The sequence below is a fragment of the Elgaria multicarinata genome, chromosome 3 (genome assembly GCF_023053635.1).
Source record: "Elgaria multicarinata webbii isolate HBS135686 ecotype San Diego chromosome 3, rElgMul1.1.pri, whole genome shotgun sequence".
NCBI classification, from domain to species: Eukaryota; Metazoa; Chordata; class Lepidosauria; order Squamata; family Anguidae; genus Elgaria; species Elgaria multicarinata.
The window spans coordinates 36871529-36892160 of record NC_086173.1 but is presented as its reverse complement, the minus strand read 5'-3'; the positions used below and the strand labels follow the sequence as shown (position 1 = coordinate 36892160).

The following is a 20632-nucleotide window of genomic DNA, read 5'->3' as shown; positions in this document are numbered from 1 at the left end:
GAAGGTTCACAGCTTATCTTGGAAGACATTGTCAGTGGCCTGGAGATAAACCATGTTCTATTACATCTGTGGGAGTCATTTTTTCTCCTCAAATCTAACAGTCTTTTGTGCCTTTCCTTGTTCTCTACAATCTGAGGGACTCTGCTAATGGCGGTCAGAAACACTCTACCTGTCTTGGTCCATCTATGACATTAGGGCAGTTTAGCCAATCATTGCCAGAGGCTTCATCACCACTGCTACTACAAAATCGCTTAGGTTCAAATTGTATGCCCATTTACTTGGGAGTGAGCCGTACTGTACACAGTTGCACTTACTTCTGAAAAAACATAAATAGAATTGGGCTGTTAGTGTATTATTACATAGACAATCTTGACTCTACAACAGCTCACATAAGCTCAGAAGCATTGTGACTAAGGTAACACAGTTGGAAACCATTATTTTAAATTAATAGAAAATTTCTGATAATTAGTAGGAAGAAAGGTAACTATCCTATAGAGACTAGATTCGGAAAAGGCAGGAAGTCGGTAATACCTTCCATACCGCCTATAATTGTGCAAGAAGAAACCTATAGATAAACTAGAATGTGAGTCAAACCAGGGCTATGAGTACTGTATTCTTAAAACACACACCAAAACCCCCCCAGCTAGTGTAACTTAATTTTTGCACACAAAAAGTTGGCATTTGTGACCTTCATAAATGGCAAAAATAAGGCATAATTCATTCTGTTTCTCCTAGTCATGTGTAAGGATTAAGAAGATATGAAGTAGTATAGCCTTCACCGATTGACTACTAGAAGTCTTAATCAGCCATGTCTCTGGCTTCTAAAAAATTCACAAGGCATTTCCCTCACAGTCTAGCATATCTTTGCACCTGTAAGGACTAGAAACTGAAAACTCTGATTTTCTGAGAGCTTGATTCCACATCCAGTGATGCACAGAATCATGGAATGTACACATCTGTGTATAGCCAATCCTTCCGACTAATTGATGGTTGAGAGCAGTATTTTTAATGCTCCTGTGCACCAAAGCCTTTCTCTGCACAGTTGCCAAGCATAACACACTTGAGTCTCATTAATCTCAGTCCGTCAGTACTAATTGTTAAATAAATCCATCCTATTTTTAAAGGATCAATGGCTTGGACTTGACTGTTGAAGTATTTCGTTCTCTGATGTTCAAGCAGTAAGAATGATCTTAGGTTCACTTCACGAATGAAGCTTAGATTTTTTTCCCTTGTGTTTTTCTTTTTCCTTGGTGGGGTGGGTATATTAATCCGTAGAACAAAAAGAAGAAAACCAAACCAAAGCCTCCTGCAGAATCAAGTGCCAGCTTTCCTGATCCCAACAAGCCAGCATCCACTGAAGAGGAACGGTCTGCAGCTTCATCAGAGAAGGGCGGGATCAATGGTTACCATGTCAATGGTTCGGCCAATGACACAGAATCTGTAGACTCACTCAGTGAAGGCTTGGATACACTTTCCATAGATGCCAGAGAGTTGGAGGAGACTGAACCTGCTATGCCTGAGGTGCCTGATGGAGCAGGTTAGTTCTCTCTCAGATTATTCCTCAAAAGCAGGCCTGCTGCGTAAGTGGGTAGAGAAAGTAGGAGGGCCTTGTTCACTCCCTTCTAGTGCTTTTGTGTCTTCTGTCACAACTAAAAATTTAATAGCAAAACAGTTAATATTTTGTTTTGTTTTGTTCTGATCCAACAGTTTTTACAGAAAGGAGGTCTACTAATCGTTTTGAAATTAGCTTTGAAAGTATTCAAGGTCCCTGGAGAGAGGGGATGGGGATAAGAATGGGAGCAAATGGAAAGATACCAAAGATGTCTAGCTTTTGTACTACAGTCTTATGCCTCCATTGAAAGCATATGGGTTCAGTGGGCCTTGACTATATGGAGATAAATGTTAGGGCACCAAGTGGCTTCTGGCTAGATACATCTCACAGCACACTGTATTATTAGATGCTGAGCCATAGGTAGAGAGCTGTACCCAAGATTAGCAAGGAAAAGTAGTTTGGAAACACCAGTCTATGTGATTTCTCTTACTGTGTTGTGCTCTGCTATGTTGTCTTATGATATTCAGAGTAGGGACTTTTTCTCCTCAGCAACATTTGAGTTAGAAAATGGAATAACAGACCTCAGTCCAAAGGCTGCCACCATGCGATCTTCCCAGAATAACCAGCCTCTCAGAGCACAGGCTGAACTGAGGAGCCCCGGCAAACCACTCTCCAGACCTGTCTCAAGCAACCAGTCACCTGCTCCTTCATCTCTAGCAATGCTAGATGAGGTCCCTGTGACCTCTGGAAACAAAAAGCTAGGTAGGTGTGGTGGGATCTATGGCTGCTTCATGATACTTTCAGCCAGTTTCTACATATTGAATGGCTGCAAAATGACTATGATGCCAGATGTAATTGGCTCTAATTATCAAGCTCTTGATTTTTACTATGCATTTCTTTTTGAGTATCTGTGGTACAGTGGATAGTATTGGACTTGGATCCACTCAATCATAAAGCTTGCTGGGTAATCTTGTGCCAAGGCACTCTTATCAGCCCAACCTTCTACACAGTTTTTTTTGAAGATAGAACAAGAAGAACTTAACATCTCATGTTTCCTGCTCTGTACTTCTTGAGGAAGGCAGGATAAAAATGTGAAAAATAAATCAAGACCTAAAATCTGAAGTTGTTACGGTTTAGTTCCAGATGTTTAGAGAGGGGGGTGATTTGAACATCACAATAAGCTAGGGTTCCAGAAAATATTGGCTTATTGGGATTTAGCAGCGATCATTCCCACTTGGCTCCTCCTGCCAGCAGGAGTGACAAAAACTGATTGTGGTTTGTTTATTGTGACTTAAGAATACATCTGGGGATTCCCCAAACAAGCCGTAATCATGACTCTACAACAAACTATGGCTTATGACTTATCCCCGGGTTGAATGTAAACAAACCATAATTGGAGACTCCATGGTTTATTGTCTCCTCCTGCCAGTAGGAGTTTTTAAGCGGGAACGATTGGGCAGTATGCACTAGCACGCTTGCTCCGTACAATTTAGGCAGGCTTCTCTGGGACCCTGACTTATCGTGACGTTTAAACCAGGTGCTCAAAGGCATTAGAGATGTATTTTATTTTTCTTCATATCCAGCAACCTAATATTTCAGGGACATCACAACATAATGATCCTTGGTCCTCCTTGACTAGTAGTCATTGAAAATCCTATCCTCTGCTTTTGTTAATGATTTATTTCTTAATTTAAGAAAATGCATTAAGAACATTTCCCAAACAATAAATGATTTTGTCATCATTGTCTTTTACAGTTCTTTAACGTGAATAGTATACTAGTTCCTGTACTAAGGGCTGGCACCTTAGGGAGATGGAGGCTGACCACCTCTTCCTTCCCTCCCTGATGCTGGTAAACTCCCATGCCTACTTTAATGTCAAGCTGCTGCCGCCACTATTGCTCTATGCTGGCCAGCAAGGCTTGAATCTGGGGGAGAAATTGCATGCAAAACTGCTGGGCAGCCACCCAGGCCTCGAGGCTTATCACCTGGCTGCTCCAAGACTAAATCAAGTTGCTGGGCGGGATGTCTCTTTCCAGCTCCATTTGAATTCCAACTCTGTTTCCATTTGGGCTGCAGAGGACTCTTGTAAGGCACAGAATGTATTGGGTAAGCTGGGGATTAATTTGCAGAGCACATTAGGCAGGCAGAGTCAGCTGAAATGAAATTCAATTAGATTGCCTAGTGGTGGGAAGATTATGAGCACTTTAGTAAGAATGTTGGGCAGGGAGTAGTTGACTTGTAACTGTCTTTCGTCCTGCTGATAAAAAATTAAAACAAAAGTTGGTTGACTGACTAAACTCCTTTAGGTGGCATTCCTACTCAATAGTTGTTCCCTGTTCATATGTAACTTGCTGTATGGATTTAAAATGTATATCTCCCCTGCTCTAAAATTCATTATATTTCTTATCACAAAGTCTTTAAGTTTTTGTACTCTTTTCCGCTTGATGTGAGTTTGTTTCTGAGCCAGAATTTCAGAGAGACCCAGTGGCTAATGAGAAACGACGTCCCTTTGCAGATTCTTCCTTTAGTCTCCTCTATTCCCATCTCCACCTGTCAGCATGAAGGACCTCCAAGACCTTGTTTCTAAACATGGTCATTATCCATAGCTTCAAGGAGACGTGAACATCCGGCTCCTGGCGGCCGTGGTTCACCTTCTTGCTGTAACAAGGGCCATAACAAGCAGCTGGCAGTTTATCTTAGCAGGGGGTGAGCACTCCAGCCAGCCTTGGTGACAGAAATAAGCATGGAGACATGCTCTGTTGGAGACATAAGGCAGAGAGTCTAACCTTTATAACTAGCAGCTAAGCTTTACATCTTTTCTTTTAGAGGAAATGGTTCTTGTACAGAATTGAGTTACTGGAGAGAGACCCTCTCAAACTTAACTTTGGAATTTAATGCACAATTGGACGCTTCCCCTGTATGTAATTCAGTGCTTCTGCTTTATATCTTGGAGAAGGTATTTTCTTCTGGTGAATATTTGATCTCTCTCTGGAAAGAAAAAGTATTAGAAATAGCCAAGACTTTCAGAATCCATTTTTTGGGGGGCGGGGGGGGGGGGGGAATGACAAACAGATAATTCGCAACAAACAGTCTGTAGTTTCGATTATTTATTCAGAAAGTTGCATAGAGTAATACTACTTGGCTTTTGTGTGTGTTTCTCTTTGGATAGGTTCCAATATTGAAAAATCCGTGAAAGACCTTCAACGATGCACTGTTTCGCTGGCTCGGTATCGTGTTGTAGTTAAAGAAGAAATGGATGCTTCCATTAAGAAAATGAAACAGGCCTTTGCAGAGCTCCAGAGTTGGTACGTTAGCACCTGAAGAGGCTGAAGTACTGAAATATGAATAAGTTTAAGCCCTTTAGTAAAAGAAAAGCATCCCGACTTACTATTCCTTTTTTAATTTTTCCACACATCTCGGAAAATACCTCAGGGCCTGCCCTACATAAGATGACATCATTTAAGTAGTTCCCATGGTCCAGTATATCTTCTCATTGAAGAATGTGGCTTAGAAATACTGGAAAGAGTCTTATCAGCATTAGCTAAAGGAATGGAGGCTTCGGATGACCAGCCTATCGCATAGCAACAGTGACCCTCAAGGCTGCAGGAATCCAAATTCTAGCTATTTGATTCTGCAACCCTTATATGAATCGTTCTGCCATAAAGTAGTCCTAGTGCTCTCTATACATCCCTTAGAGCCACTGAACTATGTGTGCCTTGGAATGGCCACACTGCAAGGAAAGTCTTTGGGTAAGAGTTGTAGCGCAGTGGCTGAGCACAGGCTTTGCATGCAAAAAGTCTCAGGTTCTGTCCCTGGTATTTCCAGCTAGCGCTGGAGAAGTCTCTTGTCTGAAACCCTGGAGAGGTGGTGCCAATTAGTGTAGATAGACAATACTGAGCTAGATAGACCAACAGTCTGACTCAGTATAAGGCAACTTCCTACGTAAAGTGTTGTCTCAGTTTTTATATTTGGCACTTTTTTATTTATTTATTAAGGATTTTTATGCTGCCATTCAGCCAAAAAAGGCTCTCACGGCGGCTTACAAAAGTATTTCTTGACAGTCCCTGCCCACAGGCTTAAAATCAAAAAGACATGACACAAAAGGAAAGGGGATTGGGAGGGAGGAGGAGGGGAAGGGGGAAAAGGAAAGCAAATTCAAGCACTACAATCTTAGTTGCAAAGTTCAGCAGTTACAGGTGACAGCAGGAAGGGGGGGGCTCTCAGCTGGAGCTGGACCCAGGCACGATGGAGAGGTGCCTGGCTGCTGCTTCCTCCCTCACTGGTGGCCTCTGCAGAGACAGTTGGTAGCAGGAGGGAGGGGGCTCTGAGCTGGAGCTGGGCCCAGGCACGGTGGAGAGGTGCCCGGCTGCTGCTTCCTCCCTCACTTGACATCTGAACTGCCACATACCAACACCACACGGCTGTCCATCTTTAAAAGTGGGAGGGAAATTTCCTGACAATGATTCTAAGTGTGAGGATCCAGTGGCTATGTGTTGCTGTTGTTGTTGTTTATTACATTTAGATACCGCCCCATAGCCAAAGCTCTCTGGACAATTTACAAAAGTTAAAAACAGTGAACATTAAAAAGAAATATACAAAATTTAAAACCATAAAAAGCATAAAATACAAACACAATCTAGTTCAATGATGTAGGACTGACTAAAGGAGCTCACCTGAACTGTTTCATACAGCTTGATCTTAATCCCACGTAACTGCATAGTATTGTAGCAATACTGCATTCAGGCAACCCTGTGTGGGGAAATAAATAAATAAATAAAATAATTTATAGAGTGCTTTCTAACAAAGCGAAGTACATAAGATAAAATAGATCAGGAGTTTACCAAAAATGGAATAAATACAATAATTCTAATAAAAGACCTTAGCTGGATTTAAAAGAAAATAATAAAACCTTAAAAACCCATATAAATTGTGTCGTGGCCACCACAAAAACCATAAGCATGCTCTGTCTTCGGAACAGCCAGCCATCCCCCTCTATTCAAGAAGAAAGGTTTTCAAACCTTTCTTGAACACCTCCAAACTCTCAGTTAACCACAGTGGCAGGGGGAGTGAATTCCACAGCTGAGGGACAAGTTCCTGGAATGAACAATACACCGCATTCCATGAGGTAGAACAGGTCAGGAAGGCCTGACCCATGGATCTGGTGGCCCGGCCTGTCGCTTACCAGGACAAAAGGGAGAAAGTCATGGAATCTTCGGGATTCTGGAATAGTAAGACAGAAGTGTGAGGGGATAGCAATGTTTTGTTTCTCTTGAAGAGTATCGCCGCATTTGTAAGTTGTGTTTTCAGTTCTCCTGAGTTAAGAAACCAGCTTGTGATTCAACTGAAGCTGGGAGAGAGAGAGAGAGAGAAGGCCTCTGTGTACGTAGTCTCAATGAACTGCACCCTTTGGTTATAGCAGATCCTCATGGCAGAGAAGCTTACCGTGTATGTGTGCATATTTTAACTGTGCAAATGAATAAATCCACCTTGATGTTCACAAAGACAGAAGTTGAACAAAAGACATGTGTGCAAAACAGCTTGTTCCTTGGTACAAAGTCTTGGATTTCATAATTACTTTGAAATCTGACTAAGTAAGAAAAAGAACATGCATAGAAACTTCTTTTGCATAAGTCAAACAACAATTTTCATTTTCAAAGCTCAGCAACTTGAACTTGCTGGGGCAACTAGAGCATGTTTTTGATGCAGCCTCTAGAAAAGAGGTTTTAATATTGCTTATTAAACAGCTGGCTGTTGGTGTGCTGCTGCTGAAAGGCAGTACAGCTAAAACTTGTATTCACCATATTTAAATCCTTCATTCTAATCCTCAGTATGACCTTGGATCACATCTGTAAACTTAGCTGTAAGTTAGGTGATAGAAGCAAGTTTCTGATTTAGGGCTACTTGCATCTCATATATATTCTCGGGATACACACAGGGATATGTTTCTTAATATCAGCTTGCCGGAATGGTATATTGTGGTGTAGGGAAGCATAACAGAATTTTGAAAGAAGCATTTTCAAAGTGATACGAACATTCTCTCTGTGACTTAGTATTTAGTGCTAACTTTGGTTGTTGGGTTTTGCCCATGGCATAATCAATCAGTATTATTCATACAGACTCTTTCCATCTCTGTCTCCCTGCGGTTATAATCTCTGCTAAATGAAAACTCTAGATTTGCTAGCTTAAAAGCGTCTCCTCCTGTATCAATTAATTCTTTGACTCACACTTGCGTCACATTCAAAAAGGTTAAAGACCTAAGCGTGGTTCAACAGCTTTGCTCAGATAAGTCTACTTGTGTCCCCGTTGCTGTGGGAAAGGGTGAGGGCAGAAACCAGGAAGTGCAGTTCCGTGACACAGGGATATGCAGTGCCTGTTTGGAACTAAGCCAGTGGAACCTCCTTCAATAAATGCCAAGGAAGAAGGTTCCTGGAGTGAGGCTTTGTACACGGCACTGATAAAGCTCTGAACCTGGCTCTAAATTATAGCCAAGATTATTTGCCCTCTCCTGAAAGTGGGCTGGCACCAGTCTGCTGGTAATATCTATGTTCAAGATGGTGCATGCAAATCAAATTCTTTTCCGTTTACTTCTGGGAAAACCAATTCATACCAGTATGTGAATACAAAATCATCTCTTTGCCTCGCGAATGGTGTTAAAGAAACAGCTGATCTTGCAGGTGTTATAGTTACAGATGTTGTGGCCTTTAAATGAGCAAGCTGGTCTCAGTCACCTATTGAAAGGGTTTAGAAATCTGACCTTTGTTAGCCCCAAAGGGGTTACATTCTCTTCCCAACTTTACAAACTAAAATCAGACATATTAAAAATAAGCCTTTGTGATGCTTTATTATTCCGATGGCTTAATTATTGGCTATAAAATACTTTGAATGCTTCAAGGCAGAAAAGCAGGATCTATGTTTCTTATACAGCATATATATTTTTAAATAAAAATATGTTTATAAATAAGTACTACTCATAAAACAAATCTACACCTTCAACAAAATCTGCAACCTCATAAGGCAGATTTTATGGGGCTAATTTTGTGTAATAGATGGAAGTATTTGCAGCTTTTCTGGAGATCAGCACTCCCACCCCCTAAATATTCAGCACCTCTTGCCCAAAGTGTTTTCAGTTAGATTGTTCTCCTGATTTTGAACTATTCCATACCGCCAAAAGCCACAATTTTGAAATGTGGATAACTGAGAAAACCAGCAGACACTCCAGACCTTTCCTGACTTTGGGAGGTTGTTGACTGGTTATTATGGGACTGTGAAGTATTCCAGAGTTGATAAGGAGACTGCCTACGGTTTTGTTTTTTAAGGTAGGTGAAAGTACCTGACAAGATGTTGCACATCCTTAATGCCATGGGAATCGCCTCTGTTCTTGTACTGTCCCTTCTGTAGGGCATCCCAAGCCAAGCAGTGGGAAGAGGTGGGGTAATCAAGACAACCTTTACAAATCCTCCAGGGGCCTTCCCCTTGGGGAACTAGCTATCTCAGCCAGCAATAGCTGCCTTAGGTGCTTGGATGTGTGTGGTCTCTTTGAGGTGCCATCTTAGATTATTTGGGCAACAAAGTTTGCTGCATAGGAATTAAAAGTAACTTAGCGCACAACCCTATCCATGTCTAGGCGGAACAAAAAGTTCAACAACTTGTAGGATTCCCCAGCCACATTGCTAGCTGGTTAATCCTTGGAGTTGTAGGATTTTTTTTTCTGTTTAAACATGCATAGGATTGTGCCCTTTGAGACCTATAGATAATGAGAGCTATAGACAGTTTTGAAGATTCAGAGCTTAAAACATACAATGTGCAATTACTTGTGGTTTTTTGAAATCAAACAGGCAGTGAACTGAAGGGCTTATCTCGGGTTTATGTTCATTCGCTTCAGAGAGACACTGTACCATAAACGCTGGAAAGTTTGCAACTTTCTGCTGCCACCTGTTGGTTCATTATGTCTACTGCTACTCTTCTGTTCAAAGTCTGAAAGCTCACTGAACAGGAAAGAACTGTTCCCATCTGGAAGAGTATCTCTTTTCCCTGTTCACTTCCTAAACAGTGTACAAGCTATGAATGTAAAGGGTTTGATCTCATGACCATCTTTTCTCTCTCTCTTCCTTAGCCTCATGGACCGAGAAGTTGCCCTTCTAGGTGAAATGGACAAAGTGAAAGCAGAAGCGAGTAAGACTTTTACAAAATAATAATAATGATGATGATGATGATGATGATCAATACATTTTTGTACTGAAACTGCATAAGACAATCAACTTTTTAAAATGAGCAGTGCAAGTGGAAATCGAAGCCAACCCTTCTACTTTCCCATCTTGTGTCACTTCCAGATATATAAATACCACACTATATAGGCAGAAAAGCCATGTCCTTTTTCATTTGTATGATGCTATTTTAGCATGCAGTTCTGAATTATGTGAAAATTATAAGCAGAAAATCTTGCAACAAAATTTACATAGATAAAATGTGGTTTTGCTCCTTCATCCCAGTTTCCAGGTGTATTCCTATAACTAATCTGAGCACCCATTTCAGCAACACTGTATGGGGAGGAACAAAAGCAATGCTCTTGTATGTGAGAGTAAGGAATGAGTACTCTGTGTGTGTGTGTGTGAATATGAATATGCATTCACTCATCTTCAGTAAAAGGGTGCTCTTGTCTTCTCATTGCCTGGACCAGTAGGGCAACACCATTCCAACTAGTTCTGTGGATACAGGTATGAAATCTTCTACATGAGAGCTAAAATTTATCTGAACATTATAAGATGTTCCTGAAGGTAGACTGGTTCACACAACACACTAACCCACCCAGTATGATTTGTTGTTGAACCATCAGTTATCGTGTTGCCTGAACGCAGCACTTTTTCTGTAGGGTAGCTTATCATGTTGTCTAAACGTAGCACGTTTTCCTCAGGGTTGTTTGTTAACCACCTTGAATAACCCAACAACAAGCCATGGGTTCTCAAGGTGGGTTTTTTGAGGAAAAATAACCACACTGCATGGCTTACAAGTCACCTTACAGAAAATGCACTGCGTTCAGACAACATGGTGAGTTGGACAACCAACTGTCAGGTATGCTTTAAGGTGGATTCCTGCATTGAGCGTGGGGTTGGACTTGATGGCCTTGTATGCCCCTTCCAACTCTACTATATTATGATTCTATGAGTTAGCATGTTGCGTGAACCCACCCAGATTGTCTCTTGTGTTCCTAGCATGATTGTCACTGCTGGAAACCATGAAGCACTTGCATCTCTACAAACCTCTATCTTTGAAAGATGGTGGATTCCGTAGGAACAGGGAAAACGTGGGGCTAGGGTAAAGACAACCCATTGGAGTTTCATTTTTGTATGAGACTTTATTATGAAACTTATTGACTGTGACTCATCTATAAAAGTCTACAAGAACAATTCCCACCAACTCCATCAACATAGAAAGGTGTAACTCTTTCTGTTGGTTTCAGACTTGGTGACAAACAGGATTTGTGATTTGAATCTTCAGGCAAGGCTAATATAATATGCTTTGTTTGAAGTTGGCCTGTACAAAACTTCAGATGGTGTAAAAGATGGGGGGCATCTTGCCTTCTGCCAAGGTGGATGAGACCCTCCTATCATAGTAGATTAGCACAATGGTGGTGCCACTAGCTTTAAAGTCCTAAATGGCTAGCAGGCACAATATACCAAAGAGACTGCCTCCTCACTAGGTCCTAACATGATACCTGTACATATGGTACCTGTATTCGCGTCAGTTGGCTCATTTTGTTCACTAGTTTGTTTCATGCAGTGAGCCTTTAGGATGGGTGAGCTAGAAATGTAATCACACTGGGCATAACCTTTTTGGTCTTGGCTTCTTTACATTTCAGTGGAAATCCTAAGCAGCCGACAAAAGAAGGCCGAGGCACTGAAGAAGCTGACCGATGTGGCAGTCCGAATGTCAGAGGAGCAGTTGGTAGAGCTTCGAGCTGACATAAAGGTGAACCTCAGGCTGATGTGGGCTATTCTATATTAGACATAACTTATAAGTATGCAGATGAGGAAAAGGTCAGGTCAGAGTGGAATTAGGTCTAGTATTCAGAAGATGCAGTCCTCTTAGCCCCATATGGGCTTAGTTCAATATCCTTGTATTGTTCCATTACAGAAGAGATCTACAGCAGAATAGCAGATTACATGCTTCGTATGTGGGAGGTTCCAGGCTTAACCCATAAGAATTTTTAAATTTAAGAATGGTTCTTTGGTACCAGATCTAGGAAGAGCCTCTGCCAGAGCCCAAAATAAAGGAGTTGACCTGCCAGCTCAGGGTTGCTTGTGATGGGCTAGATTCACAGGGTGTCCTTTTTATATGCTTTGCAGAAAATCTGCTTTGCATGTTCTTCTTGGTAGTGAAAATTTGTGTAAATAACCTGTTATTTCTGATAGAATCGTGAGAATCAGAAGCGTCGGTCTTTGTTTCATTATTAAAAAAAATATTTCTGGAGTGTATGTAGCAGAAAAAGTTGGGAAAGTGAATTAAGTTTCTGCATAGTGTAAAATTGCTTTAGTAAATTAATTTTTTTACAGAAAAATCGTGTACTTCAGTGTTTCACATCTTATTTAGAGGGGAATGTTTTACCCATAAATTCAGTGTAGACAGGAACCTCCAAACAACCAGGTAGAAAACTTTCTTCACATTTATTCTCACTTCCATTAAAAAAAATTAAGGACAATCTGATTACCTGATCATAAAGAGGCAAGCATGCTTATTTTACACCATTTGAAAGTGTAACTCTGATAAATCCTCCCTCTTTCTACCACCAGAGGGCAGAACAAAGTTATATAAAAGTTTCCCACTGGACTAAGAAACTACCTGTTGTAACTGCCGTCCACCAGCAATCCCCATACTTCGTTTTCATCTCCTGTAACTTGCCAGGTGGCATCTAGATTACTACTTTCAAGTCACTTATGCAGGTTTATGTATTTATTAATTTGTAAGGGAATCAAATGGCTTATTTTTCTGCAGTTGTGTGTATGAGTCAGGAAAAGCACTGTGCACTTTGCTTCGGCTTATACCAAGAAATACATGCTTCAGCTTTTCTCAAGCCTGAACTTGCTTAGTGTGAAACAGCTAATGAAAGTTTAACATCCCAGCGTTTTTCTCCTATTCAGCACTTTGTTAGTGAGCGCAAATACGATGAGGATCTCGGAAGGGTGGCTCGCTTCACTTGTGACCTAGATGCACTAAAGAGGAGCATTGACTCCTTTGGACAAGGTGAGCCAAGCTAGACACTGGGTAACATGGGAAAACCTCACAGGAGATACCATGTACCACATTTATGGGATTGTAAAGCTAGATTGGAGTAAGTGATTGCCATGGACAGAGTAGTCTAAAAATGTGTAGGTTTTCTCTATAGGCCTCATCTAGAAAGGCCCTGCTCAGAATTTGCTACTGGAAGGAATAATTGTAATACTGCCTCAAGGACACTCCAAGAATAGACAAAAGACATGTTTTATTTTTAAATGTAATGTCCCATCTTTAATTATGCAACTCCTTATTTTCAAGGGGAGGTAAATTCTCCTTTGATTAAGTTACAGATGTTGGCTGAAATAGCCTTGGATTACCCCAACTACTAATAAACGCTTGCTTGTGTCCTCATTTCAGTTTCACATCCAAAGAACAGTTACTCAACCAGGTCACGGTGTAGCTCCATCACCTCTGTGTCTGTAAACATCCCAGATGAGTCCTCCACCACAGTGTGTGCCTCTGTTTCTTCACCAAGCCTTATGACGGCCAATAAGAAACCATCAACCCCAGCTGAAACCCCTGCAAATGAAACAAGCCGCCCATACCAGCCCTACCGTGAGGTAATGACTTGATATTGCCTGCTGCCATTGGTAGTGGCATGGGGATTGAGCATGTGTGCGTTCTGTTTAAGGGTATTTGTAGTGCAAGTGTGAGTGCATGCAGCCCCCACCTCTTATAGGCTATCACAAAACGTGAGGCCATCAGAGTCTGGGTTCATCTTGGCCTCAAAAGGGCTATGGTTTTATATCCCACATTCCTGCTATTCTTTCATTTGCATGCATGCAATTGTTGTATTTTATATTCACCCTTTTGATACCTTCGAGAAAAGCAGGATGATGCTGTTGTTGTTGTTGTCTCCTGTTTGCCCTTATCAGGGGCGGGAAAGCTTTTTTGATCTGAGGGCTAGATTTCCCCCTCCGGACCAATCCAGTGGCCCAGATGATGTGGATAAAATCCATTGATTTCATCCACCCCCATCTGCCAGGGAGTTCTGTGCCTGTCTGTGCACAGAGAAAGGGACTTGGTTGGCTCCTCCAAGCGCCAGCCATGCCCTGGACTAAGGGATGGGTCTGGGAAAGAGGTGGACCCCATGGAGGTTTCTCATAGGCCAAATGGGGAACTTCAGTTGGCCAAATTCAGCCCGCAGGCCAGAGGTTCCCCACCCTGGCCAATAGATTGGACTGATCAGAAGAAGCTTGGCTTTAATGCATGTGTTTCCACAGTATCTCAGGGTCTAAGCCCAGTTTCTGAAGCAAGGCTTAAATCCATATTTGCTGTTCTCAGGCCTGAGAACAGAATGAAAATCCAATCCTAACTAGAAGGTGCATGCAGTTTAAAATGGCTCTCCATAACTTTTATATTTTACAGAAAGTATTCAAGTGATACTTTCCAGGCTAGAATATGTTCCTGGCATTACTTGTTAAAAATAGCACTAATTATAAGATTAGAAGCTGCACCTTGTGTATGTCAGTGCTAAGTGTTTTTGTACCTGGTTGAGGATCTTGCATCTGGAGTCATAGAATCATAAAATAGTAAGAGTTGGAAGGGGCCTATGAGGCCATCAAGTCCAACCCCCTGCTCAGTGCAGGAATCCACCTTAAAGCATCCCTGACAGCTGTCTCTTGAATGCCTCTAGTGTGGGAGAGCCCACGACTTCCCTGGGGTCTGGCAATATATTTTTGTCCTACTGATTTAGTAATAGAGTATTCTTAGAACTTGTTGGTCTTAGCTCTTTGCTGAATGTGGCAAAGCTTGTTAGCTAACATAAGATATTGCTCATAGTGATTCTCCTCTTCTTTCCATTTCAGGGATTCCAGGGTAATAGAAGACCTGGTCAAGGTTACAGGCCCCAAGGACACCGGCAAAATGGGCCCTCTCATCCCAATTCAAACCGGTACAGAAATGGGCCTTGGTATCAGTCCAACTCAAGGTCCCGGCCACCTCCTGGAAACACAAACAATCTCAGCCAGACTTACTCTTCAGGACCCAATGAATCTGGAACTCTTCTTGAGCCGGGTCCACCAGCCCCATCTGCGCAGGCCCATTTGGGCCCACTCAGCAAAGAAGCCAAGGCTCTTCCACAGCGGAAACCTAGATCAAGCCAACATGAGGCGGCCAGTTCCTGAGGACCATGAACTCTTGCCACTTTCCAAAACTGGATAACAGGATTGTAGGACACACCTAGCTAGAGATATTAACAAAAGAAAGTTTACACTTGCTGTCCCTGTGCCACTTCTCTTTCCCCAATCATTCTGTTCCAGGAAAGCAGCTCCCTAGTGCTTCTCCTACCCTTGCCTCCTGCCATGTGACCTGGGTCAGGCTTTAGTGGAAAAATGCACTCACACACTATCCAAGTGTGGCCTTGGCAAACCACCTCCTGCTGCCATCTCCTTTGCACTCTATGGCTCCTCTTATTCTGGTGCCGTCCTTAAACATTGGCAGGCAGCTTAAAAAGCAAAACAAAAACACACACACACACACACACACACACACAAAAAGATGAGGGGGGGATGTCTTCCAGGAACCCCAGCCCTAAAGCCTCTTCTCCTTCCCCTCCCTGAATGTTGCTAGCCAGGCCTTACTTCTAACAGCAAAACTATTCATGCTGGCAATGAAACAAATTGCTGTGAATTGTGAGACCAAGATGAGAGACTCAAATATGGGAGGAGCCATAAGAGACAGGTGGGATGGTTATTTTCTTTTTACATATTACCTAAATACTACATTGGGAAAGCTGGACTTGTATGTCTCTTCCACCAGAGGATGAGAGAAGTCCAGTCCTCCTGAGAGAAGCAACATTCTGTCTGTACGTCATGTATAAATTTAGATGTTCCCTGATTTCCCCCTACTTTTAATGTTTGGTAATGGCTGGAAGGTTTCATTTGTTCACCTCCTAGCCACAATCCCAGCCTCTGATCCTAAACTAAATTTCTAGCAATTTAATTAGCAGTGCTAATCCTAGGTGATCGCAAGCAAAAACAAAAATTGCTACAGTCTTTCTCTATCCTTGTATAAATAAAAACGGCGTACATGTTTAAAAGACTGTGTCCTCCACTCATTGCCATTATTCCTTCTCGTTAGAGAGGTTTTGTGGGGAATGGATCCATGAAGATGTGGACTGATTAGATGAGGTCAGGGTTGGTTTATGTCATCTACATCAGTTCTAGTTACCAAAAATCAAATTCCTGGATTGTTGAGCAAGTAGAATTGGTACGATTCTGTCTCACTCATCCAAAGTTCTTGACCTTGGTGATAAATCAAAAAAGAATAATATTTGGGACTCCCAATGAATAATAAAGAAAAATTAGATGGCATCTCTCCAGCTTGGCTTCAGGCTTCTGCTTGTAGGTCAAAGGGTAAGTGAGGAAGAAAGGCCAGAGGCCCCAGATACCATTAGCACTTCAGACTGTTCTAAATATTTAACAATCTCAGTAATCCATATAATCATGTAATGTATTAGCCCCTGTATTGCAGATGGGTGGCTGAGTGAGTTCATGACAGCGGAGAAATTTGAACCATGCTCAGCATTCATTTCTTAGCCACTACTCATATAATGAAAAGTGGAGTAGAAATAAATAATACTAATTTTCCTATGATTAGTAGTGGTGTGTGCTAAAATCACAGCATACAAAGCAAAAGGTAGGATTGTGATGCCTTACATGTAACTTAGGCAACAAATGGTGAAGTGATTCATTTAAAAGAATCAGCAAGAAGCAAACAAACAAGTTTATGAAATATCACAGCTGTTTGAAAGATGTGTGTAATGAAATATTACAACTTCTCAAGCCTGCCAATAAGATTGTGGAGGGCAATAGCATCTACCTGGTCACCCAGAGAAATGTTTGAAACAATGGATAATCAAATCAACAAGAATCAAATGAATGTTTGTTATTGTCTGTTGAGTGTGTTAGTTTCCTATCACAAGTGTTCCCCAATGCCTATAACAGCAAGCAGTGCTGTCAAAGAGCTTAAGTCCTGGATCCAAATCCTGCCCACAGCTTCAGGCCATCTCAACATTCGTTTTCTAGCTTTTGGCCCTTCCTGTCCTTGCAGTGGTGGGCTTTTCCGGAGCTGGGAAAAAGCTTAGAGCAAACATCAATGAAATACAACAGGTGGGAGTTCATGTTTTATAGTGCTGAAGTAAAACAAGTGACTTCAAACCAGTTTTCCTAACCAACGTCAGTTCCCCAATGTGGTACATGAACCACCACATTGGAAGAAAAGTATGAACTGACTACTTTACAAGGAAGGTGCTGAGAGAGAAGATGTATTTTCTTTGGTAAATATAACCCGCTGGAGTACCTTCTTTTGATTTATTTATTACATTTATATACCACTCATAGCCAAAGCTCTCTGGGCGGTTTACAAGGTTAAAAACTGAGCATTAAAAATAAATATACAAAAATTAAAAACCAACAAAAACACAAAACCAACATTATCCATTTAAAACAACTATTCTGAGGTCAGTTAAAAACTCCACATATGTTGTTAACTGCCTAGGAGAAAAGTCTTGATCTGGAGCCGAAAAGTAACAATGTTGGCGGCAGGCAAGCCTCATCAGGGAGATCATTCCATAACTGGGGGGGCACCACTGAAAAGGCCCTCTCCCTGGTTGCCATCCTCCAAGTGTCCCTCAGAGTAGGCACTCGGAGGAGGACCTTAGATGTCAGGAGAGGTGTTCCGTCAGGTATTGTGGTCCCAAGCCGTGTAAGGCTTTATAGGTTAAACCAGCACTTTGAATTGGGCCCGGAAACATATAGGCAGCCAATGCAAGCAATCCAGAATCAGTTTAGCTTGGTATAATATATTTAAGGCTCATACTTATACATGGTTAGACAGAAAAAGTCCTACAAATCCCAGCATACCTCAGCTTATGAGCATGACCGGCTGGGGAATGCTGAGTTGTATGGCAATTCCCTCTCTAAACATGCATAGGATTGTGCCCTTAAACTGAAATGAAAATGAGCTATTTGGAAAGTCTTCTCTATAAACAAAGCCTGTAGTTTTGCGAAGTGAATGTGGATTATCCTGACGTACAAAGGCCTTGATAAATTTACTAGTGTTCTGATGAGTTAAAGATCTAGGAGGCACTTTGCCAAAGGAGTCCTTCTTGCCTGCTGCTGTGCAGAGATTGAAACCCCAGATTAGGTGCCAGGGGTCAATAAACAGTAGGGGTGAGTGAATGGCCTGTGGCAGTAGTATGTTGATAAGCAACCAAATATGTTCCCCTTGCAGCCATTATTCTTGGGATGGTATTGCAATAACAGCTGCAAAGTGAGCAGGAAGTGTCTATGTGTGTCTGATTGGTATCATTCCAACTTCATTCAAAGTTACATTTTTAGTTCAGGATCCTGAAAATCCGGAGCAAGAAATGATACCATTAACGAAGTGCTTTGTAAATTGTGATCCAAGTGATTCCTAAAACCATGAAGAAAATACCAAGCAACCAGAGCTTCCTTTGAAGTTAGCACCACATGCTACCCCCCTCCCCCCAGTTTAAAACATAGAAGCAACTTGTCTCTTATCAGTGCAAATAGCTGCAGTGGAAAACTAGTATTTTTAAAATGGTATGTGCCACGTGTGTATCCTTCCCATGTGCACACACGGTTTTATTGAATTGTGTCAACAGAACTGGGGAAGGAAACCTGTACCCCCTCCAAATTCAGCAGCTGAAATTTAATTTGGAAGTTTTTCAAGCACCCTCCCTTAAAATGGTCAGCCATAAAATGATGAAACGTGGTTTGAAAAGGAGACGTAGCCCAGCACAACAAAGTTTTAGAACGATTGCAGCATTTAGCGTGTAAATTTAGATTAGGTAGGTAGAATTTTCCTTAAATAATATATACCAAGTACCTCTAAACCTACATTCCCCTGCCTAACCCTGAATAGATCAATTGAGACACACAACACACAATAGGAGAACTTTAAAAATGTTAACCACTTCACCCTCTCATCAAGTGTTAGAGGCCTCCCTATTCATCAAGTGTTAGAGGCCTCCCTATTTAAAGTTCAGGTGGAAAAAGCTATCACGTGGCTATGACAGGGCGGGATAGATAGTATGAATTCACCATGGTGCAGGATAGTGGTTAAGGGTATAAGCCAGGCAGTCCTAGTTTCTATGCTCACCTAAGCAGTGTTCTTGTTAAGTAGCCTAAGGCCCTAACTACTATTCTCTTAGCTTTGACCCTCCTACACAGCTCAAATATGGAGGTAATAACTAGCCTGCATTACAGATGTGTTGTAAGGATTGTTGAACTAATGTAAGCAAAGTGCTTTGAACAGTGGGAATGTATTATTTAAATAATGATCCCTGACAGTGTAATTGTATCCTATAGTGCTGTCTTCTGGATGCAGATAGAATTGGAGCTTAATCCCCTATGCTGGCATAATAGTTTAAAATAATGTTGTGATATTGTTATTCTACTGTAGCCTTATGTCAGTGTAGCTGCTACACCAGCATAATTAGGATAGTGTACAGGGGGAAGAAATGGTCACAAGGGAAATGACCGAACATATTTCCATCCAATCGTTCTCATACCACTAGAACCCACGGCGACATAGGATTTATACTAGTAATCAAGATAACTGCCTCTCACTCGCTCCCTTTCTATTCCACAGTGGAGCACATGACTAATTTTGCACAGCACTAGGAGGCTACGAGTCCTAACCAGAGTATCTGTCCTGTATTGAGATATGTGCCCTAGTGTTCCATTACTCTTTCACCATGTCTGTAGTACTATGGACACATAAATGGGGACTTTGGTGAAAGGGCGCTTTGCACAGAGAACAAGCAGGCGCACTTAAAAACTTGGAGCCAGCACTACTGTATGGCAGGATAGAATGAGGAGGACTGGGCAAAATTAATAACGTGAGGGCCCATTGAGGCTGATAACTGTTTTGAGTGAAGCCATGGGCAGTGTCCAATATATATAGGACAAAGCCTTATGTGCTGGGAGGGAAAGCTGCCCGTTTCTTTTGAGAGCCATTTTGTATGGGAGTCCACAGTCAGGGACTGAACGTAGGACCGCTTCTCTGCTGTACTTGTGCTGTTCCTCTGAACTACATTTTCCCATAAATTCCCTTTTGTACCAGCTATATGACAAGGATTGCAGGGGGTGGGGCCAGGGCTGTTTTGGGAGAGGCTCCTGGTAGACCACAAATGCCCTTTGTGGGTTTCTCTTCTTTCTCCCTCTGTGGCTTGCACGTTGCTTGGTAGAGTGGGAGGTGTGGATTCTATTCCTGCTGCCTCCTCCTTTTCCATCTAAAATTACTGTTGCTAAAAGGTAAGTTTTCCCTGATAGAGCCTACATTTCTGTCTCTCTAGAGTGCTTAACTTAAACACAGCTTGCTGCTGGGAGAACATAAGATACCAAGTAGTTACACATAGGAAGAGTGCCCATCTTAACTGGACCATAGAATTATGTAATGCTTATCTTGTGAGCTGAACTAGAGAAAGGGGGCATCTAGAGTGACCATATGGAAAGGAGGACAGGGCTCCTGTATCTTTAACAGTTGAATAGAAAAGGGAATTTCAGCAGGTGTCATTTGTATATATGGAGAACCTGGTGAAATTCACCCTTCGTCACAACCATTAAAGCTGCAGGAGCCCTGCCTTAGCTATAATAGAGTGACCTGAATCTATTGTGCATTGCTTAGGCTGAACACAGGAAAAGGAGGACAGGGCTCCTGTATCTTGAACAGTTGCATTGAAAAGGGAATTTCAGCAGGTGTCATTTGTATGCAGGTCTCCTTTGTATCTCGTCAAGGGCAGGGCTCCTGCAGGTTTAACGGTTGTGAGGAAGAGAGAAT

General features: G+C 41.9%; 1 protein-coding gene across 2 annotated transcripts in view; it reads left to right on the top strand.

Annotated features, from left to right (window-relative positions):
- Window positions 1-15863, top strand: part of SPATS2 (spermatogenesis associated serine rich 2) — a 45951-nt gene extending 30088 nt beyond the window's left edge. For both annotated transcript variants that reach the window (XM_063119954.1, XM_063119953.1), the window contains exons 6-13: window positions 1276-1537; window positions 2102-2314; window positions 4722-4857; window positions 9666-9724; window positions 11409-11518; window positions 12688-12790; window positions 13181-13383; window positions 14632-15863. In XM_063119954.1, the coding sequence (XP_062976024.1) occupies window positions 1276-1537; window positions 2102-2314; window positions 4722-4857; window positions 9666-9724; window positions 11409-11518; window positions 12688-12790; window positions 13181-13383; window positions 14632-14949 (1404 nt within the window). In that variant the 3' untranslated portion in view covers window positions 14950-15863. The remainder of the gene's footprint in view (window positions 1-1275; window positions 1538-2101; window positions 2315-4721; window positions 4858-9665; window positions 9725-11408; window positions 11519-12687; window positions 12791-13180; window positions 13384-14631) is intronic.
- The last annotated feature ends 4769 nt before the right edge of the window (window positions 15864-20632 follow it).